General features: G+C 46.6%; 1 protein-coding gene across 1 annotated transcript in view; it reads left to right on the top strand.

The window, feature by feature from the left end:
- Positions 1-20,981, top strand: part of FAM3B (family with sequence similarity 3 member B) — a 45,970-nt gene that overhangs the window by 9,114 nt on the left and 15,875 nt on the right. Inside the window, exon 2 of the mRNA XM_018552697.1 lies at positions 15,864-16,007. Within this exon, the coding sequence (XP_018408199.1) occupies positions 15,864-16,007 (144 nt within the window). The remainder of the gene's footprint in view (positions 1-15,863; positions 16,008-20,981) is intronic.

Raw genomic sequence — 20,981 nt, 5'->3', positions numbered from 1 at the left:
GTTTTAAAGCAATGTGAAAAGATCAGGCCATTGTCTACACAGGGAGAGGCTTCTGACAAACAATTAGAAGACGTTTCATCCTTCATTAGGTTTGCAGGTTGTCACCTCCAGACAGTGAAATGTAATATTTGCCTTTGAATAGGAACGTCCTGCCCTTGGAACCTGAAAATCCTGTTTTATTATTAGTTTGATTCCGTGGTTATTTTCCTTTTAATTATATTTCAGCGTTTCTAGCCACGCCATTGGCCTTTTTGCCCCTTCTCCTATTTATTATTATCCAGAATCTCATATTTCCACTAGTTTACAGCCCAATTCCGGTCCATAGTTAGCGTTATTCTGTGCAATGCGTGTTTACACGCCGGTATATGGGAGATTCTGCTTTCTGCCATTAAAGGATAATTAAAGCCTCGCATGTTGTTGCATATACCTACTGATAGCAAGCAGTGTATATATAGATCAGATAGCAAGCAGTAGATCAATGCAAAAACATTTTTTTTTTTAAATTTACAAAAGGGTTATTACTGTGTCTCCGCCGCTCGCTCCCGTCCGAAGATCTGAAGATTCTCGGGCAGCCGCAAACGATCATGGGGCGGGCGCATGCGTAGTACAGATCTTTGGCCGGGAGAAGAGCAGAGACACAGTGTAAGTCAATGAAGGCAGCCAGGCAGCGTGCACCCACACTGATTCCGGGACAGGAAGAAAGAGGAGTCAGCGCTGGATCAGAGACCTGCACCAGCAATGGTGGGACTCCTGAAAACTACTGTAAAGAAGATGATTGGATCAAGTGCTTGTTCTGGCTCTGTGGTTAAAGCGGACCTTTACACTCAAAACTCAAATCCCACCAATGCATTCCTCTATCTATGCTGATAAGTAATAACATAGACATGTCAGGTGTAAAATGCTGTCATATTGAAACACTTACACTTGCAGAGCGTTCACTTCCTGCCTACCAGGGGCAAAGTAGTTCAGTAATGTTCAGTTCAGCAATGCATCCTGGGATTGCTTTGTCATTAAAATGAGAGCTTGTTCAAGAAAAAAAAATGGCTGCGAGATCAGATTGCAAATCTCCCTAGATCTCTCCGCCATTTTTTTTTTTTTGCTTTTTCCTGGATGACGAAGAGAGGGCACGGAGGAGCGGCTTTTCCCACAGCAAACATGGCCGCCTGCAAAGAATTGGCTTTTTTCTGCAGCAGACATGGCCGCCCGCAAAGGAGGGGCTTTTCCCGCAGCAGACATGTCAGCCCGCAAAGGAGGGGCTTTTCCCGCAGCAGACATGGCCGCCCGCAAAGGAGCGGCTTTTCCCACAGCAGACATGGCCGCCCGCTGCATTGCGGCGCAAAATGTTTACAGATAAAACAAGGTATTTAAAAATGAAGAAACAGCTTTTTTAATGTCTAATGTGTTTGGTTAATTAATGGTTACGGGAATGGTTTTGTTTTTTTTTCAAAGTCAAAGGCTGAACAGGGACCACATCCAATTGTCTGCAGTCACTGTTGGGTATTCTGACAGCTGTGGAAGCCGACTGTGTGAATACAATAACCTGGCAGGGGGATTCCTCCATATGTGCTGTTTCGCAAGTATATGGACAGCATACTTCAGTGGCACCCTGTATATCTCTCTTCAAACAAAGTATTTGGTGGTTTACGATTCTGCTTTGCCTAAAATACATTTTATTATGTGACGTTATATAAAAAATATTTACACTACGACATTGGAAATACAATTATAAATATTCCATATCTTCACGGCTGTATTTGCAGATAAGCCCCCTTAGATCAGTGGTTCTGAACCTGGGGGTCGGGACCCCGTCGAGGGTCGAATGACGATTTGCCAGGGGTCGCCTGGCGGCTTCCGGCTACCCAGGGGAGAAGCGCTTTCTCTGCTCTTTGTGACAGGGTCAATAAAGAGAACCTGTCACCTCCAATTGCTATTACACAGGGGTTTGTTACCTCTGTGTGATAACTTCTAAGTGGAAAAAATGATTAAAGAAATAAAAATAAAAGAATTTAAAAAATGAAAAAGGGATTTCATAAGAAATTAGAAACAAATTATTAAAAAAATAAGAACATTTTAAACAATAATAAGGTGAGAGTCCTCCTCAGCCCTCTCCTAGCGCAGCAGTGTCAGTTCTCCCGCCACGCCGCCAGATGTCGCTGCAGCAGCCGCGTCATCCCTACATTTTACCGTTGGGGGTCACCACAACTTGGCAAATGTTACCAAGGGGTCCCGGCCCTAGAAAGGTTGAGAACCACTGCCTTACATGGTAGTCAAATTCTGGCCCTCCAGCTCTTGTGGAACTACAAATCCTATTGGGCATTGCAAGACAGCCAGAGGCATGTTGGAATTTGTAGTTTCCCCACAGTTACAAGGCTGGAGTTTGCATACCCCTGCCCTCCCTAGAAGATATCTGTATATCGGGTAGTATGGTCAGTGTTCCTGCTGAACAACTGCTGAGATGAAATCACTCAGCTGTATGAACAGTGTATTGTTGTCATTCAGTCACAGCAGGCTGAGGTGCAGTTGCAGTAAAGCAGAGTTAATGTGTAACAATATTGCGCACAAAGCAGAACCTGTGTGAGTGATGAGCAAATATACCGTATTTGGCATGGTCATATATTTTTTCCTTATTGATTTAGGGATTTATTATCCGCTTCTAGCAGTGTACTTGTCTGTGTTTTCTGTTCTCCATTGTCACTCGGCATTTGCAGGTCTGTCTAATGTGAGCTGACACGTGGAAGGATGAAGGCTCCAGGGTTACCAGTAGGTGGGCATTCTGCTTTCCACCATTGAACTTTTGGTACCCCAAGGGGCGGGAAGATGAGCCAGGATTATACCAATTGATACAGGGGCCGCCTGGTTCTAGGACTTTGTGATCTCTTTTGATTACACCATTGCAGTGCAACGCCATCATTCATGGCTCTTTTCTCTGAAGGCTAAATCAAACAATATGAAGCATTGTGCACGCTCATCCTTTTCAGTCCTGGTCTGAAGTAAGAGTACATATGCATACAGGCTGAATCTAAGTAAGGCAATGTTTTTAGGCGGGCTTAGGCCTGTGAGGGTAAGCCCTCATTCACACTAGAAAAGGCCGACACGTTCAGCTCTGTGCTGCGTTCAGGGCCGTATCGGGCCACTCCCGGGAAGGACAGGTGCTGCGTGTGATTTAGTATGCAGCCCCCGTCCTTCTCTATGGGAATACGCCGCCCTACGCTCACCCGCCCTGCACGTCCGTGCAGGTGTCCGTACTCGTACGCTGACAGGATGGATTCTGTCTGTGTCCGAGCCAGGAAACACGCACCGGTACGGACCTGCACTTGAGATGAGCGTAGGGCGGCGTACGGCCGCATACTCCCATAGAGAAGGACGGGGGCTGCGTACTAATCACACGCAGCACCTGTCCTTCCCGGGAGCGGCCCGATACGGCCGTGCACGAAGCATGGAGCTGTACGTGCCGGCCTTTTCTAGTGTGAATGAAGGCTTACTGTGAAAGCACTTGGATAGAAAATGCAGATGTAAGATTTCATATGTACAAACTGGCTTATTATCCAAGGGTATATGAAGATTAAAGCCTCCAGGGAATGGAAAAACTATTGTCCCTGAAGTTGATGTGCTGGAAGCAGAAAAAATGGGCAATTGTAAGTAGAGCTGCAGCTAACGATTATTTTCAAAATCGATTAGTTAGCCGATTATTAAGTTCGATTAATCGGCTAAAAAAAATAAAGTACATTTTAAAAAATGGCTCCAGTGATGGACTACTAGTTTGTATTGAGGTTGTAGTCCATCACAGAAGCAAGCTTGGAGCAGTGGAGGTAAAAAAGAAAAAAAAAAGTGTGGTGTGCAATATAGTGAAATTAAGTGTATAATTATACAGCAATGAATGCAGAATGGCACCGGCTATAGAGGACTACAAAACCCAGCAATAGTACATTATACAGCACAATGCAAAATACCACCAGCTATAGAGGAATACAACAAATTCCAGCAATAGTACCTTATAGCTGGCGGTATTCTGCATTGCACTGTATAATGTATTATTGCTGGGATTTGTAGTCCTCTATACAGCGCAATGCGGAATACCACCAGCTATATAATATAGGAATACAACAAATCCCAACAATACATTATAGAGCACCATGTGTGGGAAAGTGCAGGCTTACCTGAGCATTATTCCAGCAACTTGCTTCTTAGATCGGGCCTGTCTATTGGGCCTGTCATCCTCCCATGCTTGCTCACCGGCGGGCGGTGAGCGTGAAGCGGAGAGGAGGTGCGGCGTGTGGAGCGTGGATGCGAGCGGGCGGGTCTGGCAGTGGTGAGCGTGAAGTGGGGAGGAGGTGCGGCGTGCAGCGTGTGTGGAGCCGTGAACAGGGCCAACTAATCAGAAGCCGATTAATCGATGATTGAAAAAGTTGACAACTGTTTGAATAATCGATTATAATCGATTATGGCGATTAGTTGTTGCAGCCCTAATTGTAAGTATTTCAGCGACTTTAAAAAAGACCAAATTGTGATGGCGAGATGACTGGGTCCGAGCAACTCTAAAACTGCAGCTCTAGTGGGATGTTCCCGGCCTGCAGTGGTCAGGACCTATCAAAAGTGGTCCAAGGAAGGAAAACTAGTGAACCGGCAACAGGGTCATGGGTGGCCAAGGTTTATTGATGAATGTGGGGAGTAAAGGCCGGCCTGTGTAGTCCGATCCAGTAGAAGAGCTACTGTATCTGAAATTGCTGAAAAAGTTCTTGCTGGTTCTGATAGGTGTCTGAACACACAGTGCATAGCAATTTGTTGCGTATGGGACTGTGAAGCCGCAGACAGCTGACCATGAAGACCCGTGTCCACCGCCAAAAGCACCTACATTGGGTATGTGAGCATTAGAACTAGACCACAGAGCGATGGAATAAGGTGGCCTGGTCTGATGTATCACGTTTTCTTTCATGTGGATGGCTGTGGGCATGTGTGTCACTTACCTGGGGAACAAATGGCAACAGGATGCGCTATGGGAAGAAGGCAAGCTAGCGGAGGCAGTGTAATGCTTTAGCCAATGTTCTGCTGGGAAACATTGAGTCCTGCCATTTATGTGGATGTTACTTTGACACGTACCACCGACCTAAACATTGTTGCTGGCCAAGTACAGTGCTTCATTGAAACAGTATTCCCTGGTGGCAGTGGCCTCTTTCAGCAGGATAATGTGCCTTGCCACACTGCAGAATGGTTTGAGGAACACAACAACGAGTTTGAGGTGTTGACTTGGCCTCCACTCTCCAGATCTCAATCCAATCGAGCATCTGTGGGAAGTGCTGGAAAAACAAGTCTGATCCATGGAGGCCGATCACCTCACAACTTACAGGACTTAAAGGTTCTGCTACTGACGGCTTGGTGCCAGATACCACAGCATACCTTCAGAGGTCTAGTGGAGACCATGCCTCGACAAGTCAGGAGAATGGGGTCTCAATATTAGGCTCGTGGTCATAATGTTATGGATGATCAGTGTATTTTAGGGGAGCTGTTTAAAGAACTTTTACTTACCTTATCCTGCTCCCTCTGGCAGTTGGACTTCACATCTCCCCCCTATACTCCAGCTTATGGACTGTCCCTCTGTGTCCTCTTGCATAATGTAGGGCTATGGGCCCTGCAAAGTACTTGATGACATCAGTAGGCCTCAGACCACTGGAACTTGGGGGGGGCGTGTTTGGAGCCCGTGGGAGCGGAGATCAGGTAAGTAAGAATCCTTTCCACAATACCCCTAGACAAAAATGAGCTGTTAACCCTTGCAGTGCAGGGGTAGCCCTATTGCAAGGGTATTTTTTTCCCCCTGGAAATGGACTTTAACATAGTCTAAAAGTACTGTTTTATCCTTTTAAGAATACTGCATACTGATATAAAATCATTTTACATTCATTAGTTAAACAAACATGTTTTTCCTTTTATTTCTAGATAGCGTTCATTCACTTCCTGGTCCACTTTGGCACAAATGATGTAATGTGCCCAAGCGTTGCATCCTGGGAAAGTTGCATCAGCAGAGCATTGCTGGGAAATCTCATCTGTGATCTCAGGGAAAGGGATTTTCCTCCCCTGAGATGATGTGCATGGTCACACGTGACAGAGTTCCAGGAAGTAAAGGGAGATCTATTAATCTGCCCTTAGTAAAAATGGCCGCTGTGAGAAGAATGGGGAGGAAAAGAGAAATAACGCATGCAAAGAATACAAAGACGGCAATTATCTAGAAGTGTGTGTTTTGTAGATTGTCATTACTAAATATTTCTAAAGGTGTGTTTGTTGTCATTTCAAAGATAAGGGTAAAGTTCCTCTTTTTAAAGTTATTTAAATGTACTAGGCCCCTGCGATTAAGGATTCCTGTATCAGGAACTTGCGTTTTCCGTAGTTGGGATGGAGGGTGTATTATTTTTTGTGTGTGGGGGGACATTTAAGGTTGAGAATTGTATTATTGTGTATGTGTATATTAGGCCCCATTCACACCCATTTTTCAGGTGTGATTAGGGATTCCTTGCGTTTTCCTGCAGCAGGAATCCCGAATCTGCCATTTACAAGCAACTATTATAAGATAATTTAAGAAGGTGTGTTTACGGGTGGAGTTAAGGCCGGGGCAGGGTAGGGGTTAGGTAGGGCAACTTGTTGCAAGTAACTCTTAGGGCCTGGCTAGTAGCTCCGGACTTGAAATGTTGAGCCCTGAGTGTAGACATGATGGGACAGGAAGTGTGTTATTCGTAGGATCTCCACGTATAGAAACAGGAAAGCGAATGCCGCCACCACATCTAAGGACTGATAATTAGTGATTGGCTCGGTCGTGTTCGCAAGCGCCTCGTGCCGAGCCCGCCAGGAAGCCGTCAGCGCGCAGGGCCAATCACAGGCACTGAGACATGTTCCCGGTCCGCAGCTGCAGAGATCGGGAAATGTCTCCGTGCCTGTGATTGGCCCCCAGCGCTGACAGCTTCCCGGCGGGCTCACGCCCGAGCCCATCACTACTGATAATCTGCGCTATGTTACATTTTAGTTTTTGGCTTTAGGAACACTTTAACATCCTGTTTATCGCGTCTTGTGATTGCCGAGTCACTATGTCGCCCAGAAGAAGGGACCCTGCGTGGCCCCGAAACGTTGGCTGTATGACGCATGTGACAATTTACTAAAGTGCTTTACTTCTTGCACATATCATTGAGTGTTGGTGACTTCTATTATGGACTGTATCTGATAGGCGCCATCTGTGTAGTCACTTCAAGCACCACCCTTTTATTAAGGTCTGTATGCTGCATGGAGTGCAGGTGATTTTGTATCATCGATGGTGATTGCCGAGCTCATTTGCAGAAGCGGCTCATCTCCAGCAATGCAATAGACGTTTTCCTGTTATCTTTGCCATCTCTGTTGTTGGTCACCATGTTGGTCACCATAGCAGGACTGGTCTCCGGGTGTCATCGCTGAAATTCTTTCCCTTTACAAAGGTGTTCTGGGTGTTAAACGGTTCTATTTAACCAATCCCGGGGCCGTTTGGCTGGAGGCTTTTATACCCCCCTTGGCAGAAAGAGTTTTCTTTGGTCTCCAGGGAATTGGCTCTGAGATCCTTTTTGTTTTCTGATGTTCTGCCTCCTTGGTGATGCATAGTTTCCTAGATGACGTCTCTGGAGGTAAGCTACGTTATAGTTGAACTCCAGGGAAATGGCTACATACAGTATATGAGAGCTGCTTTACCTGCCAAAGGATTTGTATTTGTGTGCATCCAGCGCTGAGGTTCACCAAGCTCTGCTGCACAGCCAGAAGGCTGACATCACTTACTGTTATAGACTGTAGAAGGGATACATTGGTGGGTATACTCTACCTCCGGTCTGCTGACTGGACAGTGAAAGATCAGCAGCAGACTGATAAAGTAATCTCTCTGTTCTTTCTGCTCACTGCTTCTATCATAATGTCCCTCGTTGGCACATTTGCATGCAGCACAACTGATTAGTTCCCAGGCCTGCCTGTCCCTCTTCCAGTCCGAGCTTTGCACTGTACAGTGGATTGCAAGACGGCTGTTACCAAATCAAATTAAGGCACTCGCATATTTAGGGGTTCATTTCAGGCGGATGCCATTCACAGGACACTATAGTCGTCAGTGCCTAGATGGACTAGGGCCCCTAAATGGCACTGATGACTATAGGAACTGGCGTCCCTAGATGGTACTGATGACTCTAGGAACTAGCACCCCTAGATGGCACTAATGACTCCAGGAACTATCACCCCTAGATGGCACTGATGACTATAGGAACTGGCGCCCCTAGATGGCGCTGATGACTCTAGAAACTGGCGTCCCTAGATGGCACTGATGACTCTAGAAACTGGCGTCCCTAGATGGCACTGATGACTCTAGGAACTGGCGCCCCTAGATGGCACTGACTACTCTAGGAACTGGCTCCCCTAGATGGCACAGATGACTATAAGAACTAGAACCCCTAGATGGCACTGATGAATCTAGGAACTGGCACCCCTAGATGGGGCTGACGACTCTAGGAACTTGTGCCCCAAGGTGGCACTGGTGACTATACTTGTCGGCGCCATCTAGGGGCGCTAGTGCTGTGGGCGTAACCTTTCTAAATGAACCCCTTAAGGATGTAATATAGATTACAGAGCTGCATTCATTTGCGTCTTTTATATCCTCCCGGAGTTGAGCTGTAACAGTAGTCCGTGCCCGCACATATAGCAGATATGAGTGTCATTTCTCACTGTTAATGTTTGACAGTTCTGAGTGTGTCACTGTGTGTTGTAAAAATCAGAACCGGATTCACGCCTCATGTCAGTGCCGGTATCATTGCACTTTGCTCTCTATTATTTAAAGGAGACCTGTGCTGGGAGATACACTGAGGCGGCTTCTGCAAATGCTGATTACCTGGCTTTCTTCAATATGTCTTTCCGTAAAGGTTTCCTTTTAGAGGAGATCTAAAGTCTCAGCATTGTCATAGCAATACATACAATAGCTTTCATGTTGTGAGTGCTGTCTATCTGCTGGCCATCTCTTCCAGCAACTTCCTGGATCCTCTGCAAGCTTTGCGTCTTCTCCTCTGCTCATTCCTTTGGTTTACATTTGATTTCAAAGGACTGCATATCCCATGGTGCCTTGCTGCCTGCAAGCAGTGATGATGGGCCTACTAAACTCTTCATCACATCTATAGTCCGGAAAGCGAGCTCTGTGAAATAGGTGACACGGCAGTGCATATTCACAGGATATGGTGAATATGTGTCACTGCATTCAAGCAGGTATATGTGTACAATTTAAGGACGAATTCCAGGAATTAACCCTTGCAGTGAGGCTACCCCGCACTGAAGGAGTTGACTGCTCATTTTGGTCTAGAGCAGGGGTAGCCAAACTCTGGCCCTCCAGCTGTGGTGAAACTACAAATCCAATGATGCATCTCTCTGTCATGTCTGTGGGAATCTTGGAATGCCTCAAGGGATTTGTAGTTCCACCACAGCTGGAGGGCCGGAGTTTGGCTACCCCTGGTCTAGGAGCTGGATTAAAGGACATGCATATTCGCCTAATCCTCGATCCCCGCAGCCTCTTTTTTTCCCCGGGCCCCGGCGGTCTAAGCCTCGCTGACGTCATCATGGCAAATACAGGTCCATTTGCTTGTATTAGACGTGAGGACCCCGAGGGACATTACGTAGCCGAAGCGGAGGGAGAGATAGGTGAGCGCGCAGCCACACACCCCGTCCGTAGTGTGATCGCCCGCACCCGAACGCGTAGCACATTAGTGCCTGCGTTCCGGTCCAGTGCGATCTGCAAAAATAGTGCTAGCACTATATTTGCAGATTGCACTGGACTGGTACGCAGGCACTAATGTGGCCCGGGCAAGGGGCATGGCTGCAGTGCCATTGACTTCAATGCACCGCCATGCCCTCTCCTGCCCCTGAACGCATGGAGCAGGCTGGCTTGCGTTCCAGAGACGAATGCTCTGGAACTCAGGCTTTGTGGTGTCAAGCGAATACATCAGATTATGGATCCTTATTTCCAAAAGAGTCCAATGAGATTAGAAAATGACAGTCACATGGTTAAAATAAAGATCCTTATCCTTGTAAAAAAAAGCTTTGTAAATTGGGGCGAAGGCGAGGCCTGTGATGTTTGCACATCTCATAAACTTTGTAGTGACGTAATAACTGTATCCGCACTTCCTGGTCTATGATCCCCAGTGTCAGTATGAGGAATAGTGCGTGTACCTTACTACCGGTATGAAGGGTGAAATGTATGGCAGGCATGCAGCAAAGTCTCTGGGCTAGATTGGGCGATTCCAGGGCAGAGAATAGTGCAGCTTTATAACAATTCTCGCTGTCATTAAACTGTCAATGAGGAATGTGCTAGATCAGGGGTAGCCAAACTGCGGCCCTCCAGCTGTGGTGGAACTACAAATCCTCAGGGCTGGACAAATCCCAGGAGCAAGGTCGCCAATGCTCCTTTAAATTCACAGCTGGTGTCCAACTTTGTCTCTAGTTGTCAATGGAGCTGGCTCTTAAATACCCTGCTCGCTCCTGAATTGGACAGCCTAATGCAGTCCCTGTACAGCAGGGCTGGAGTGTGAAAAAAAAAAGCAGCAGCACAAGGAGCCAATCAGTTCATGAGTTGACAAGGAAAATGCTGATGGAGTAGAGATCAGCTCATCACTGTGCTGCTTCTCCATTCACTGTCCGGTCACAGGGCGAAGGTAAGGTTCATGACAGCCTGAGCTCAGAGTAAGTGGGGTGAATGGTGCTGGACGTCAGACTGAGGAAATCTAGTGGTGGAAAAGGAGTATTGTGTGGGATAGCATTGGACTCAAGGTGAAGATTGCAGCAACTGCTCCTTTTTTTTTTTTTTGACCTCTTAATGGGCTGTTGGCTTTTTTATTTATTTATTACAGATATTTATATAGTGCCGACAGTTTACGCAGCACTTTACATATGTGCACATTCACATCAGTCCCTTTCCTCAAGGAGCTTACAATCTAAGGTCCTTATCTCACATGCATACATACAAGGGCCGATTTAGAGAGGAGCCAATTCACCTACCAGCATGTCTTTGTAGTGCGGGAGTACACCCACGCAAGCACAGGGAGAACATGCAAACTTCATGCAGATAGTGTCCTGACTGGGATTTGAACCAGGGACTTCCAGTTGCCACTGTGCTGCCTTCTTTGCCTTTTTTGCCTGGAGTTCTACTCTTAAACTTGCTTACAGTACATGTGTCTATAGTTCACTGGGAATGACCCGGCTAATGACAACGTATGTTCTCTGCAAAGGTGACACGTCTCGATGCCAAGTTTCAGTCTTTGATCAGTCGGCTTAGCATGTTGACACTTTTTGTCATCGCCCTGTTACGCATACGTTCTCTGTTTGCCGTGGATCAAAGCCAACCACACACATCTATATTAAATGGCACCTAATTGGCACAGTCCAAAAATACCACCCAATTCACATGGGGTGCGACTCAAGTGTACTAAAGTAATAATAACCCCAAAAAATAGAAGATATAAGTGATGAAGCGCAGAGTAAATATTAGAAAAACAGCATTATTATCATTTCCCGAAAAACGCAGGTTGTCTCACTCCTGACCCAACATAGGGAAAAACCAACAATTGTGATGTCATTTCCTGGAAGACATACAGTATATCTGTCTATATAATGGACATAAATAATAATCTAAAAGGTAACCAGGGGCGTCCCGAGGCCAGGTGACACCCCGATGTGTCGTCATCGTGTGTGCGTGTGACGTCATCGCGCATGCGCAGCCATCTGATTGACGCCTGCCGGCGGCTATCTTGATGATGGACGCCAGCAGAGAGAGGAGGGGACGTTCACCCGACGGGATGAGTTATGTTGCGGGGTCCCCTTCTCTCTCCTGACACTGTCGGTCCCTGACAGCTGACTTTTTTAGAGGTTTTTGCAATGGTGTCACACGGGTGCGGGTCGCACCCCCTTTGTGACGCCACTGAGGGTAACACAAGGTAACTAATCTGTCTAAGGACCCATTCACACCACATTCAGATCATCTCCAGACCAGATTGTTTCCGGATCCAAAATGCATCCTAATGTATCCCTTTGCTATTACTGGCCTCTGTTCACACCAGTGCAGTCCGTTCCAGACCAGAAAAATACTGCATGTATAATTTTGTCTGGTCTGGAATGCACTGGAACACATAGAAACGCATCAAAAACGCATGGAACGCACTGGACCGCACCTGAAAGCCCATTTTAAAGGAGAACTATGGGGTTAGGGCGTTTCCCCATAGTTCTCCTTAGGGTAACGGGAGGACACAAACTAGCGTCCTCCCGTCACCCAAAGCTCAGTATACCGCAAGCTACAGCTCGCAGGATACTGAGACGCCGCAGCTGAAACGGATCCCGACAATTCTGTCTGGATCCACCCAGCTGCGTGAGTGACAGCTGGCTCTGCCTATCTAGAGGCAGAGCCAGCTGTACCCTCCCCCGTCCGTTCCGCCAGTCAGCGCTATCGGATCGGGGAGGGGGGAATCCAGTTCCTCCCCTGTCACGGCATAGAGCCATGACAGAATCGAGAAGTGAGCGAACGCCGGTATGTGTTCGCTCACTTCCCGATCTACTGAGCCGACCTGTGACAGTCTCATTGTCACAGGTCGGCTAGAACTATGAGGTGAGTGGAAATCACTCACCTCATAGTTCTCCTTTTTAAGCTAAAAGAAAAAAAACAGCTCTGGAATGCGGCAGAATCGCTGAAAATTTGTGGCAAAAACGAGATGCACTGCATTCCAGATCTGGTCCGGAAAATGGTGTGAGCCCAGCCTCAACCTGTGACACATTGAAATGCGTAGGTATATATTAAGCAGAAGAAGTAAATGGCCCGAGCGACAACATGTATTATGCACGTAGCCAATACCCAATTTATAGAATCCCAATCATCCGATGCTGACTTAAGCTGGCCAAACACCACAATCACCCCATTTCCCCATCCACGCTAAAGAACGTAGAGTGAGAAATCGCTCCTGCCAGCTATTGTATTCTGACAAGGGGGTGCCGCTGTCCGAATACCTAAGCAGCGGCTGCAGCTCTATGGTTTCAGTCACTGTTTGGCCAACAATTTTCCACCTGACTCCTCCGACAAAAGTTGATTGAAAAATCAGCTTTTGCTGAGGCATGTGGTGCTGGCACGCGCCCCCCGGTCAGCGGTTCAGCAGGAAAGGAATGACATTCAATATGTGATTGGTCAGGTTAAAATAGCGCAGTCCACCTGGTCAGTAGTCACACAAAGTATTGAACTGCATATGAAGGTCACATTCTGAAACTTCCACAATCAAGAGTTTTATTATGTTCTTGTGGACAAATCAATTCAAACCAAATCAGAGTATAAATACTGTATCTAGGACACGTAACTAGGGATGTCCCGATACCACTTTTTAAGACCAAGTACTTCCCCTCAGGTACTCACCGATACCAGTTTACCAATACTTTTTCTTAAAGGGACATGTGACATTTTTTCTAAAACAATACAGATTCATGATTTTAGGGCAGTTTCTCGCCAGGGCTGAATACAGATGTCACCAGAGCTGAATACACATGTCACCAGAGCTAAATATACAGATGTCACTAGAGCTGAATACATGTCAGCAGGCTGCGTGCTGATCTCACTTAGGCGGCACGTGGATCTCTGCAGGGCTCTGCGGGCAGTAGCTATGCTGATTGGGCATGTGTTGGTGTTGTGTCGAATTCTGTCCCCCTGTAGATCTTGAAATGCTGTGTGGAGAGTTGAACAGGCATCGGCTCCAGGGCTTTACGTGTGGTGTGGGGCTGTCCATGGCTGTGCCCAAGCCAGGAAGGAGGAGCAGGAGATCTAGAATCGGACAGACACTGCTAAGGACAGCTACTGCCAGGTCTCCAGCAGGTTGCCTGAGGTTCCCCCAAGCGTGGGAACTCAGACAGCCACTGTGGTTTAAAAATGTAAGGGGCTGGTATTGGCCTCAGTACAAGTACTTGTGAGGCCCTGATACCCATACTAGTATCGAAACATCACTACACGTAACCATATAACATGGCTTGGTCTTCTCACATGAAGGTGTCTATAGTTCAAACTTACACACTCTGGTCAAGCTGGTTCTCATAAAGGCGTTGAAGAAATTTGGTTTTGCATTTGCACCCTTCCACGAAAAAAAAAAAATATCCCACACTTTTTTTTTCTGAAGTGACTGATCAAAGTAATTGCCATTTATCATTTATTATTCCATATTTAATAAAAATCAGACTACAGGTAGTTTGGCCCACTCTTCTTGGGCAAACTGCTCCAGCTGTCCCTGGTTTGAAGGGTGCCTTCTCCAGACTGCATGTTTCAGCTCTTTCCAGAGATGTTCCATAGGATTCAGATCAGGGCCCATAGAAGGCTACTTCAGAATAGTCATTCTTAGCCATTCTTGGGTCTTAGTCATTATTTATTCTGTTAAAGGGCCCATAACCTGCGACTGAGACAAAGCAGGATGTTTAATTCTTTGATTCTATGAAGAATTCCTTGATGGGCTTCATATTTCATTGTGCCCACAGATTGAAGGCACCCTTTGCCAGACACAGCAAGGCAGCCCCAAAACATAACCAATCCTCCATGTTTCACAGTAGGTACGGCAATATTTTCCCTAAGACCTTCATATTTTCGTCTGTGAACATAGAGCTGCTGTGACTTGCTAAAATGCTCCGGTTTTGTCTCTCGTTTCAAAGAATATTGTCCCAGAAGCACTGTGGTTTGCCAATATACATTTTAGCAAATTCTATTCTGGTTTTTATGGTTTTTCATTCAACAGCGGAGTGCTCCTGAGTTTTCTTCTTTTGAGCCTGTTGTCCCTCAGAAACATTGAATGGTGCAATCAGACCCTGGTGAACCTTGACCTCGGAGTTCAGCTTGTATCTCTTTGGAAGTTTTCTTTGGCTATTTGTCTTCTATACACTCTGTTCAATCTGGGGTGGATTTTCCTCTTGCGGCCATGTCTAGAGAGGTTGGCTACACTCCCGCGGACCTTAACCTAATATTTGCAACTATGGTTCCAGGAACATCAAGCTGCTTGGAGATGGTCTTATAGCCTTTTCTTTGACATGCTGATCTATAAATTATTTCTGATCTCCTCCGACAACACTCTCTCCTTTGCAACAGCAGAATGATGATGACTTTTCTCCATTTAGAAGGGCTCATTGACCGATTGTGTGACCTGTGTGATTACAGATATATCACTATGATCTAGGGATGCACTTATAGCGATACTAGTATTGGTATCGGTGCCGATACCGAGCATTTGGGCAAGTACAAACAACATGGAGCCGGCTTCCCAGGCAATCGGGAAGCCGGGCGGCATGCCATTACCCGGCTTCCCAGGCAATCGGGAAGCCGGGCGGCATGCCATTACCCGCCGCCCAGCTTCCTGATTCCCTGGGGAGCCGGCTCTATCCTAGCGGAAGCACTGGTATTGGAACTCAGTATCGGTGTGTACCTAAAGCATAATATCGGTACTCGTACTCGTTACCAAAAAAATGTTATCGGTGCATCCCTAGTTTCAATGATCTGGAAGGGTACCAATAAATTTGTCCACATCTGTGTGTGTCAAGCATACGCATATACGTCATGCATGATCCATGTGAGCAGCTATGTGAAGTCTGGCTGTAGTTAAATGCAGAAGTCAGATTTGTTGATTTCCTGACTAGTACAGTAGCAGCCTTCGCCGGGATAAAATGAGAGGTTTGTGGATTGATTTTACTTGTTGCCTTGAATTGTTCCATAAATATTTGAATTTAGGTCAATCCTGAAAGACTTTTCTTCCATATATCAATCCGTTATATATCCGCTTCTCTCTTGAACAGATTCTAGAGCTCGTCCATAACCTTCTGTATTTGTGTTTTCCCAGCTACGGTGAAGGTGATCGGATTATTATGTGCCTCCGTGTGTGCCTGGTACTTAGGCTATTTCTTTGCTGAGATATTACCTGAAGACTCCTTACAGACCGCCATCGGAAGCGTTCAGCGACTGGGAGAAAAACCTGTAATCAAAGGTGAGTTTTTCTTTCCCATGTATGTCAGATCTTCCAGTTGTGATACATTTGCATGTTTCTGTTTATATTTAAAGGCACAACCAACACTTGCCTGTAACTACACCACGCACCCTCTGTGAGTTGTGTTACCTTGAAGTTTTTATTTTTATTTGTTTTAGAGTGGGGAGGTGTTAGACCCCCATTCCAGGATTGTACGACTGACTAGGTCCCCTATAGAGAGATTCATCTTCTTGGTGTGGCTTGATGACTATCGTCACTGGCACTGAAAGAGATGGAAAATCCAGAAAAAGAGAGGAGGGAAAATATTCCAATGGGGACACTTGTTCTAACTTCAGAGAGATTTCCTCTCACGTACTATGCTATGTAACAGAAGCTGAAGGTAACTCTCACCAGTGGAACACAGTAGCAGAGAAGGAAGTCCTCAGCACTCCAACAATGCATTTGATGTCATTGAGCCGCCCTTGAAAAGGGAACCTTGCGAGGCCTTGAAAAGTTGGCTATTTGAGCTTTGTAACATCACAGATAAATGTGAGAAATATATTTGTGGAGTGCTGATAACTTCCTTCCTTCCTGCTTTATACAGGGCGCCATCTATTGCAGCTCCTACACGCACCCCTCTGAATCACATCTGGTCCGGGACTGTCATCACTGTACAGCTCCACACCAGATTTGTGACCAGTGAGACGCAGACAGAAATATTAACCTGCCAGCAATACACAAATATAAGGAAAGTCTTGATGCACAATTACGTTAGTTGTCTTCTGGTCCTCTACCACCATTGCTTCTCAGGTGCAAAAGTCGAAAATTGTAGCTTACATCTTACAGCTTTTAGAAGTGGAATCGTCTACATATTGGGGCTCTGTATAGGTGTCTGAACTGTATAACGGTCTTTGTGTAAATGTCTTTGTATAAGTTGTATAAGGGTCTTTGTATAGTGGTCTGTGGATAGGTGTCTGAACTGTATAGGGGAATGTGTATAGGGGGCTTAAAGGAGAACTATGAGGTGAATGCTTTTCACTCACCTCATAGTTCTAGCCGACCTGTGACAATGAGACTGTCACAGGGCGGCTCAGTAGATCGGGTGGTGAGCGAACACATACCGGCGTTCGCTCACCTCTCGATCCTGTCACGGTTCTCTGCCGTGACAGGGGAGGGGCTGGATTCCCCCCTCTCCGATCCACCAGCGCTGACTGGCGGAACGGACGGGGGAGGGGGCGGGTACAGCTGGCTCTGCCTCTAGATAGGCAGAGCCAGCTGTCAGTCACGCAGCTGGGCACAAAAGCTGCAGCGTCTCAGTATACCGCGAGCAGCAGCTCGCGGTATACTGCGGCGTCTCAGTATACCGCGAGCTGCAGCTCGCGGTATACTGAGCCTAGGGTGACGGGAGGACACTAGTTTGTGTCCTCCCATTACCGTAAGGAGAACTATGGGGAAAAGCCTTTAACCCCATAGTTCTCCTTTAACTGTATGGGTGTCTGACCTGTATAGGGGTCTTTATGGTGAAGGGGGGGGACAAGATGTACTAGCAGAGCGTACCCTAAACCATGAGGGGAAAGGGGGGTGGGGGTGAAGGGAGAACAAGATATAGTGGCAGAGCATTCTCTAAAGCATGAGGGGTAGGAACAGGATGTACTGGCAGAGTATACCCTAAACCAGTGATGGCGAACCTTTTTGAACCCGAGTGCCCAAACTGCGACGCAAAATCAATTTATCTCAAAGTGCCAGCGCTGAAAATAAGTTTAGTATTGAAGTTTGGGCGCTCAGGTTTAAGAAATGTTCAACATCACTGCCTTAGGCAAAATAGAGAAACCCGCATATTCAAACATTAAGACCCCATTCACACTGAGCGACACTGACCTGGGCGGATTTCACGGGATAGCGCGACTGTTCAGGCGACGGTCTAATGACGATCGCGCGACCTTCACCGTTGGGGCTGCATGCAAAAATTGAAAAATCATGCGACATTCGCGTGAAAAAGGGTCCTCGACGGGCGACATGAAGCTGTACATTAAAACAGCTCCATTGAAAAGCATTGGATGGCGACTCCTTGCGATATCGCGCGATAAAATGCCCAGTATGAATGAGCACTTATACACTCAATAAAACACATATTTGTTTATTCGCCGCCGCTGCCTGATTGTGACTGGCCCGGATCGCGTACCACGGCGATCCAGGTCAGCCGGATCTATTTCAATTGGTGGTCCCTGAACCTGGGCTCGCGTGCCAGCAGAGAGAGCCATAGGTTCGCCACCACTGCCCTAAACCATGGCGGTATGGAGGGGTGGCGCAGAAAGACTAGCTGTACCGGCTAAGAGTACCCTAAACCATGTTGGCTGAGACAACATGCATTGGCAGAGCAAGTGCAGTAAGATTAAAGGATCTATATGATACCAGGAAGAGCTATAAAAAAATGACAGCGCCATTGATATATGTTTTCTTTATTGCATTGATAAAACGTCAATATACTTTATTTAAAAAAAAAAAATGGGGTGCCATTAGAAATGAATGGCACCGCAAGCACGGTTTGCGTTTCCACAATCGCGCACAAAACCCTGCGGATCACCGCGGTATCTCGGATCGCTCCGATGTGAACCGGGCCGTAAGGTGACCATACATTGTACGATTTTCATTGTAAATGTTTTGTTTCTGGCACGAACCCTCATTCGATTATACGTAGTCTTCCCCATCAAGCATCAAGACCAAATCCAATAAGTATCAAAAATGAAAATCGGTGATGTACCATCAACTGTTCGATTGTTGCTCGGAACAGCGTTCGTGTATGATTTCTGAACGGAAATCGCACAGTGTATGGCCACCTTTTTGGGATAGTAATCTCTTCCACTGGATATGTCCTGTCTACTTGCAGTATCCATTCAGCCCCCGGATATGACAGGTCCTCTTTGATTACATCGTACTTAAATGATCTCCTGCAAACTTGCCTGTCTGCATAGCTGATTTTTTTTTTTCCGAGGTGTGTATGTCCAAATTTCAATGTGATTAGGGAAATAAGGACAATTATAACTCCACCTCGTATAATGATACACATAGCTCCACAAGTATGCCACACACCCAGCCTGGTGGATTGCCAGCAGATTAAAATACAATAAAGAAGAAGCCATCCATCCAGAAAATAAATACAGATCTTAGATAACCAGACTGATTACATTAGACCTGTACACTTCATCTAAGGCCAGGTTCACACCCGGGCAATCCGAGACCGGGCGGCAGTCGTGCATGAAATCCACTCGGTCACGGAGTCGCACACCACTGCTGATTGTGGTGGCAGTGCCATTAGCAGATAATGGCACCCCAGTCCCGCCATGCAGATCGTGGGGTTTCCTGCCGCGATTCCGCCCGTGCAATCGCGGTGGAAGAAAAGGTACATGCACCTTTTTTTTTAGCGATTGCCGCACGGATGTTACCCCATGGGGTCGTGCAGCAACCCCACGGGATCGCGCCTGTCCCGGGATCGCCCAAGTCTGCACCAGCCCCAAGCCTTCAAGCTAAAATAATAAATTAAAAATTAAAAAAGCATCAGTGAACCCTCGGTGGATCCAGACGAAGGCAAATTTAAAGCTGAAGTCCAGGCAGAAAACCTTTTAATAGTTTCAAAGGAAATAAATCCACGTTGTGCGCCCCAAATGCCTTTGCAAATAGAGATATGACCTCCATAAAAGTAGCGGTGACATCATCGCTGTGCTGTACATAGTCTGTGCAGAGCTGTGGGAGGGACCCAGCAGGCCCCACCCACTACAGGCTGCCTGCAGAAAACCACAGAAGGGGGCGGAGACCAGACCAGTCACCCTGCAGAAGGAGTCTGTCAGTGTCATTTGGGAGTGATTTGTTCTCTTCCTGGCCCAGTGACACAACAGGGAGTGAGAAAAAATCTCTGCAAGGAGAGGAGAAGTCTTATTATATGGTTGCCACCAGATAAAGTGTCCTCTTGAGAGGGTTTCTCCTCAATTCCTGTTATGGCGCCAGTGGGTCATTAGGACATTGTGTCCACGACTAAAAAATTGTTCTGGTTTGAGCTGTACTTGATGACTTAAAGTATATCCACAGCCAGAGCTTTCCCTTTTTATTTTGGATAGGGGAGGGTCAAAGTTCTGTTAAATTTTTTGCCAAGTGCGTGCCATTGGGGAGATTTCCCTTCACTTCCTGTCCTGTATGCTCAACAGGAAGTGGGAGGCTATTCCTATGTAAGAGAAATCCACTCTCGGACAGTTGTCACAGGAACAAGTGTGCCCCATTGAAAGATTTGTGTTTTTAAATGGAATGGCCGGGGACGCATTTGTTGAGTGTTTGTGACGCATCTTCTCTGCCAGTTCTTTGCGGTTTTCATTTTCGCCGCCGCTGGGGGGAACTCGCCGCGCTGGATTCATTTGACATGACAACGTGGCATTAGACAGTTTCCTTTTTGTTCTTAGCCGGCTCGACCAGTTTTCCAGCCCTGATCTCGCCCGATGAGGAAGTCGCTGACACCTGCACCTGCACCCTTTCATCTCGGAAGTTCACAGTTTTATGATGAATACCACATCATCTTAAAGGGACAGGACTTTTTTTTTTTTTTTAAGAGTGGGGGAGGGTTACAACCCCTATCATTCTTTTAGTGCTAAGATCCAGTTGGTGGAAGGAAAGAGAACCCTCACATCTGTGTTGGAGATCACATGGGACACAGTCTCTGATGGGGTAGAAAAAGTAGGTCATCTACGTGGGTTTTAAAAGATTGTTCGCCTTTGTGGCTTGTATATGGAGTTGAATCAAATACCATTTAGGTTATTTAAAGCAATATGTTGTCAATATTACAAACAATGCTGAAGACGTTTTTTCTAATACCAGAGACAATAGTGTGTCAGGTGGTGGTGGGGGCAGTAAGCGGGATATGCACAAGAGGAGTGTTGGAGGGTATGGCAGCGGATAGGAGATGTACATGAGAGGAGTGTTGGAGAGCAGTGGCGGAACTACCTCTGGTGG

This window comes from Nanorana parkeri, unplaced genomic scaffold (genome assembly GCF_000935625.1).
Source record: "Nanorana parkeri isolate BGI_ZX_2015 unplaced genomic scaffold, ASM93562v1 scaffold95, whole genome shotgun sequence".
NCBI classification, from domain to species: domain Eukaryota; kingdom Metazoa; phylum Chordata; class Amphibia; order Anura; family Dicroglossidae; genus Nanorana; species Nanorana parkeri.
The sequence above is the reverse complement of the archived record's forward strand: the minus strand, read 5'-3'. Positions and strand labels throughout refer to the sequence as shown.